This window comes from Nymphalis io, chromosome 29 (assembly GCF_905147045.1).
Source record: "Nymphalis io chromosome 29, ilAglIoxx1.1, whole genome shotgun sequence".
Classification (NCBI taxonomy): domain Eukaryota; kingdom Metazoa; phylum Arthropoda; class Insecta; order Lepidoptera; family Nymphalidae; genus Nymphalis; species Nymphalis io.
Genome location: NC_065916.1, coordinates 7,721,810 through 7,729,132, shown reverse-complemented (window position 1 = coordinate 7,729,132; position 7,323 = coordinate 7,721,810). Strand labels below are relative to the sequence as shown.

The window sequence follows — 7,323 nt, the reverse complement described above, 5'->3', positions numbered from 1 at the left end:
AGGTCATCATCTTCATCGTCGTCACAAATGTTATGGAGGCTTGAATCTGACTCGGAGGTCGATTGGATGTCTTGTAAAACACGTCTTTTAGCCTTGTTTCTTTGTTTTTGCGTTTTCTTTGCTTTCGCAGTAGTTATTTTGTCTTCCATTTTTCTCTTACATTTTTTTGCCTTCTTACCTTCAGTTTTGTATTTTTCTTTCTCTGCTTTCTCTTTTTTCTTATTTTCCTTTTCTAAAAGACTATCTTTTAATGGTGTATACGTTAAAACTTTTGCATGTTGCTTAATTCCACCCTTTCTCGTTTGTATTGTATTAAGTATGCACAATGCTGTATATGAGGAATCGGATATCTGACCGGCTTAGTAATAAAGTTTAAACGCCGATAGTCTCCGCACGGTCGTAATTCTCCATTTTTCTTGACTACTACATGAAGTGGAGAAGACCAGTTACTCTTGCTTGGTCTACATATGCCCATGTCTTGCATCCTTTGGAATTCAGTCTTTACCTTTTCAAATTTATCCGGTGGTAAAGGACGCGGGCGTGCGAACACAGGTGGCCCGTTTGTTTCTATATAATGGACTACAGAGTGGCGTGGAGTATCTTTGAATCACATTGGCTTAGTAATATCGGGATATAATGCTAATAGGTAACTATACGGATGGTTAGAGTTTATTGTTGTTATCGATCCTTGACCATCTAATCTCACTGACGCTAACACAGATAAATTCGTCATTTCGTCTATTAGTTTCTTCCTAAATACGTCTACTACTAATTTATGGTGGCTTAAAAAGTCTGCGCCTAAAATTGGTTGATTTACATCTGCTATAACGAAAGTCCAACGGTAGGGTCGCCGTAAATTTAAATCTAAAAAAAGAGTTTTTACACCATATGTTTTTATTTCGGTCCCATTAGCTGCGTACCCGTGGTGCGGAGGTGCCCGTGCCTTTTTTTAATTACTATTTGTTTATTTTATTTAGGGAACAAATTTTGACGCACTAAGAAAAATAACAAAAAATGGCTTAAAAATATACACTTAAAAATAATGATAAAATATGAATATATCTATTGTCTATAATACCATAACACCTTTGCTGATGACACTATTTCACTTCTCCTTTTGTATATTTTTCACACTTTTACACTCCTATTTTTTTTTATAAGCATCTATTGATGCGTCTCCAGGCTAAACGACACGTTCCTGATTTCTTTCTCCAGTCTCTGGTCCACGCCTCGAACGTCTGAAAGCGCTCCTGGCGCATCCAGTTTATGTGGCAGCGTTTATATAATTTATATATGGCAAACTTTGCCACCAAAATTAAAAGTAAAAGAAAAATACCCAAAATTATATTTGTCACTTTCTGATTTTGGTGTATTAGCTCCACGTCGGCCGAATTCACGCCTCCTGCGGCATTTTGTGCAATCACAATTTGTTCTTTACTTTGTTCTTTGCTCATTTTGTATTATGACGCTACTAACGTTCGAACAATTACACGAATGTCCAATATTACACAGAGCGACATTATATTGTTATACTGCACTTCGTTAGAACCCGAAACCGAACCATAAATGACATTGTCGCCATGTAAGGACGGGACTAGGTAAATAAAGTAGATGTTTCAGGTTTGAAGATAAATTTATTACTGCCCCTCAATACCATGTGTCATCTGCTTATATACTACACTACAATCCCACAAGCATTCGTGCTCTCTATAAAGTTGTACGAATTTCAAAGTATCCTCTTCGTTGAATTTTCTCGGCATTTTGTCGCAGAAATTCCAAATAAAACAACAAAGAACACACACCGTACGGACGTTCGCCAGTGACTGGCGAGACTTGTCTACACGTGTCCGCAACGCTGGCGCGGGGGTCGAAGGGTACGCGGGCGGAGGTCACTGGCTAGAAAAATAGACGGTCGCTCTATTCTCGCCTGCGTTGGCAGCCAGCGCTGGCTTGGCTTGAAAAACTGTTTACACAAGGCCAATACCAAGCCAGCACTGGCTGCGAGTCTTATTGGCAGCCAGTGTTGGCTCCGTGTAAACTATCCCTACCATCTGCTAAGTCAGCTTCCAATAACATCGTATTTTTCTCTCTATTTCTAATTGAAACGGAGCACGGATTTCAGTTGCTTTCAATCGTTTTCGGGAAACCTCGTACCACGTAAACCAATATGGTCCAAGTGCACATTTTCCACTTCACTTTCACTACTCATTAATTATACTGGATTAAATTCTTGTTAAAACAGTAATTTTTTTAATTAAATAATCACTAAAAGAACCTCAAAACACTGATCAAAACATTAGGGGGCCTTAATCACTGTCTGGGTCCATAGTAAAATTATTTTCTAATCCTAACGTAGAACTATTTAAATTTATATTAGGGGGCAATTAAATTCCTCGTTTAAAACAGTGGTTGAATCTAAATTTGATTCCTCTAAACTCCAATTAACATCTACCGTATTGCCTTGAAGAGGCAGGTTCTTCCCCGATTTTTCTTGGGTGGAAAATGGTGTGGAAAGGATAGGCAACACGAAGTAGAAAAAGTTCAAAGCACTTATATGTGTCGTCTCTGGTTTTTCGCTGCACTGATTGCTAAGTGCGTCCTCAGCTGCGTACACGTAGATTCCGATACTTGATAAAACACTTTAGCGTGTAAGCGGCTGCTTTGGGTCTTCCTGGAGCGCGTCTTGGTCCTGGATGTATTCAGGACTGCTTCAAGTATCCTACCGACTGCGCCAATTACCTTTACCACAAATAAAATACTTACACCAGTATCATCGTAAATCGCAGATTCAGACTACTCCATAATGTCATTTTCTATCTCGGCAGGTTCATTAGTAATTAGTCGAAGAAACGGGTGAACTGGTTCTTGTTGTCATTCGTTTAGGTTCTGAGTGCCCTTGGTGTAATATTCACTTCACTTGACCTTGCGTTTGTATTTTTAAGTTTCAAAAACGCATGAGGATGCTTATCTTATAGATGTGCAGCTAAAATCGTCGTATTGTCACTGGTTTTTCCACGAGGCCGTTTTTTGTGGTCATGTGTGTGTAATCCAGTCGTTTAGATAAAATCCGTTATGTAATGTGAATATTTCGAATTGCCGTAATGTGCTTTGTATTAATTCGGACTTTGCGTACTCTGGGTTTGTTTTAGTTGTATTGCATTGTAAATTAGGTGTCTCTGATCAGGCTCCGGGCGAACCTCCTTAGTGGGCGGTGCCCGCTTAGACGGAGGCGTGGACTTTGTAGATGCGGCTTTACGCTTAGTAGTATAGTTGAATTTATGTAACTATCATAGGAAAAGTTAAGCAGCGATAAATCAAACTATATAGTTTTTACACACATATATTGTCACCAGCACAGAAGGGGTTCACAAGAAAGATATAGCGAAGGTACAGTGATAGCGTTTAAGTATGAAAATAGAACAACTAAGAAATATGAGAGGAATAAAGCGTAATACGTAAAAGCGTTGTATAGCAATGAGTATCGAACGGTGCGCGCGCGGCCTCACGGCGTCGGTATCGGAAAACGACTGGCGAGCGGGGTAAAATCGATGTTGCACGACGGTCCCGAGGCGCGCCCGAGCGCATCAGCTCGGCAGTGACGTCACGCATAGCGGTGCTTTAACCAACTATGCATGAAGCGAGTAATGCGTTTATTCAACGCTACATCAGCCCCCCCGGAGACCGTTAAGGTCGAAAAACGTCGGGAAAATGTACTCTTCGACCTGATCGAGTACGGCGATCTTCATTACTTCTAACTGTATCCTCTATCTGTTTCATCCCAACTTCCGTGCGCGGCGCTTGGTCACTCAGTATGTACGCTGGTTTTAATCTGTCTATCGAAACGGTGGTAGGTTTCCCCCGAATGTCGATCTTGAAGAATTTGTCTCCTCGTTCGATGACGGTATATGGTCCAGCGTACGGTGCCTGTAAAGGCTTGCGAACGAAATCTTGCCGTATAAAAACTTGTAGAGCAGATCGCAAGTCCTTGCTGATGAAAACAGGAGTTCTGCCATGGTGAACAACTGGTGTAGGTTTAAGTTTCCGAATGTTTTCTCGTAGTCGTGCGAGAAAATCTGTGCAATCCACGATTTCAGTGGGACAGTTGTTGAAAAATGTGCCAGGTAATCGTAAGGGCTCTCCATACACTAGTTCAGCTGATGACGTGCTTATGTCCTCCTTCCATGCTGAACGAATTCCTAAAAGAACTAGCGGAAGTACTTCAACCCAGTTTTCGTCATTGTGGCACATTATCGCCGCCTTGAGTTGCCGATGGAACCGTTCGACCATTCCATTCGCAGCGGGATGGTATGCTGTGGTCTGTATATGATTGACACCTATCAGCTTCGAAAGTTCCTTAAATAAAAATGCCTCAAATTGTTTTCCTCGATCCGTTGTTATCTTCTCGGGACAGCCAAAACGTGAAATCCAACCAGCAACAAAAGCATTTGCCACTGTGTCAGCTTTGATGTCGGAGAGTGGTATTACCTCTGGCCAACGAGTGAATCTGTCCACGGCTGTAAGACAATACTTACACTCTTGTGAGGCTGGCAGAGGTCCGATTAGATCAATGTGTACATGGCTGAATCTGTTCGACGGAGGAACAAAATGCTGTACAGGAGATCGAGTGTGTCTGGAAACTTTCGAGCGTTGACATGACAGACAGTTACGAGTCCACTCGGCACAGTCCTTTTTAATATTAGGCCACACGTAGTTTTGCGTGACCAGTCTGGTTGTTGCTTTAACACCTGGGTGACTCAATCCGTGAAAGCAGTCGAACGCTTGTCGGCGGAATTCTGGAGTCAGATAAGGACGTGGTGATAAGCAGGACATATCGCAGTAAATCGTCTTACCGGAACCAGAAATGTCTAATCTCTGGAGGTCCAGACAAGAAGTATTGCTTCTTAAAATTCCTTGGAGCTCGTCGTCATTCGCTTGCGATAAAGCTAATGCGTCCAAGTCGATGGCGGTGGTAATTGCATCCGTGCGTGAGAGAGCATCGGCTACCACGTTGTCTTCACCTGCGACATATTTAATATTAGTTGTGAATTGCGACACAAAATCAAAATACCGAAATTGGCGTGGTGAGCAATTCTCTGAGGCCTTTCTGAACGCCGATACTATTGGTTTGTGATCGGTATATATGGTGAAGTCTTTCCCTTCTACCATATGACGGAAATGTTTAACGCCTTCGTAGATCGCTAGTAGTTCTCTGTCGAATGGACTATATTTTCGCTGTGATCTACTGAGCTTTTTGGAGAAGAAAGCAAGCGGTTGCCACACGGAGTCTATTTCCTGCTGTAGTACAGCGCCGATCGCGTTGTCTGAAGCATCTGTCCACAGAGTTAATTCAGCTGTTGGATGCGGGTGTGCTAAAAGTGTGGCTTGAGCTAGACTTGCCTTACACGCTTCGAATGCCTTCTGAAGCTCGTTTGACCAAACAATAGGTGTACTGGCTTTGATAGCTGGACCAGACAGTAGCTCGTGCAATGGGGCTTGTATCCTTGCTGCGCTAGGAACAAAACGGCGGTAAAAATTTGTCATACCCAGAAATCTTCGTAGTTCCCTGATGGTCTTGGGTTGCGAGAATTTTTGTATGGCTTCCACCTTTTGAGGATGCGGCCTCGTACCTTCTGCAGAGACGACGTACCCCAGAAACTCCACCTGTGGCTCCCCTAATACGGATTTCGAAGCGTTGATCACGACACCGTGGTCCTGTAAACGCTGAAAGATTTGCTTCAGGTGTTCACGGTGCTGCGTCTCGTCCTGAGAGGCCACAAGGATGTCATCAATATAAGGAAAACAGAAGTCTAAACCTTTGAGTATCTCATCTATAAAGCGTTGGAATGTTTGAGCAGCATTGCGTAGACCAAAACTCATATATGGAAACTCAAACATTCCGAACGGGGTAGTTATAGCAGTCTTAGGTATATCAGCAATGTTGACTGGGATCTGATTATACGCCCGGATTAGGTCAATTTTACTAAACACTGTGCAGCCGGCAAGATTATGCGCTATATCACCTATATGGCGGACTGGGTATCGATCAGGTATTGTGCGCGCGTTAAGTGCACGGTAATCTCCGCATGGCCGCCACTCATTGTTTTTCTTTGGCACGAGATGTAACGGGGACGACCACGGGCTATCGGATCGCCTTGCGATACCTGCTCTTACCATATCCTCAAACTCCTTGATAGCAATCCGGAGTCTATCCGGTGCTAAACGACGAGGACGGCTGTATACAGGAGGTCCGGAAGTCGTGCGTATGTAGTGGAGTGTGTTGTGCTTGACCTCACGCGGAGACAGGTCTCCAGCGGGTCTAGTGAGATCCGGAAACTGTGAAAACAGGTCATGGTATCGCGAAGTACCTGTAAAAGATTTAATTTGGCACACAACATGTGATGCAGGTTTAGCAAGAGCACTTAGTGAAGTAATATTGTCTATTAAGCGATGGTGTCTAGCGTCCACAAGCAAATTATAATGCGATAAAAAGTCTATGCCTATAATAGGTTTAGTGACGTCAGCTATGACAAAACGCCACGTAAAAGCACGCCTGAGTCCAAAGTCTAAGGAAAGGTTCACCCAGCCGAAAGTATTTATTGTGGACCCATTGGCTGCGAACAGCTGATAGTCTGTCTTTATACACTTCCTATCTCGAATATAATTATGTGGATATACACAAAGGTCAGAACCTGTATCTATTAAATACTGCACTTTAGTCTTACAGTCCGTTATGAAAACGCGGCCACCAGCTACACTATTACAGTCACGCGTTGCCGCCTTCACTGACTGCTTGGTTCGTTTCCCGAGTGAAACGAACACGGGGAGCGGCACTTCGTCGACTGGTTGCCGAAACGCCGATGGTACCAGCAATGGCTCGAGCCAGCATTAGAGCGGCTCCGGGACCGTCGACGCCAGCGTGGAGAACGCGCTCGACTTCTCGAACGCGAGCGGGACCTGATGGATAGCTCCGCAACTTGCCGTGACAGGTCGTCGACTCGCTGAACAAGCTTTTCTATGAGCGTCGTCGGACATCCTGACGGTGTTGAAGTCGACGTCGATGCTGCTGCTACCTGAGATTGCAGAGATACCTCGTGGATCTTATCTACAATTTGCGCCACCGTGTCGAGGGGGAGATCGGCTTGAGCTGCAATAATCGCCTGAACGTGACTAGGCAATCGGTTCGTCCACAGCGAGCGTATGAATTCGTCCGGTACATCAGCTCCAGCTAGGCTCCGCAGATGTCGAAGAAATTGAGAGGGTTTCCGAACTCCTAACTCTTCGTGGGTAAGTAATTGTCTTACCCTTTGCTCCTGTGACGCCGAC

At 43.9% G+C, this 7,323-nt stretch overlaps 1 protein-coding gene across 1 annotated transcript; it reads right to left on the bottom strand.

Moving 5' to 3' along the window:
* Positions 1-3,684: 3,684 nt before the first annotated feature.
* LOC126779407 (uncharacterized) lies at positions 3,685-6,878 on the bottom strand. The gene is made up of 3 exons (XM_050503328.1): positions 5,544-6,878; positions 4,851-5,018; positions 3,685-4,514 (listed from the first exon to the last, which is right to left on the bottom strand). Exons 1-3 carry the CDS (start codon positions 6,172-6,174, stop codon positions 3,685-3,687), a joined length of 1,629 nt encoding a protein of 542 aa, XP_050359285.1. The 5' UTR covers positions 6,175-6,878.
* Positions 6,879-7,323: the final 445 nt, after the last annotated feature.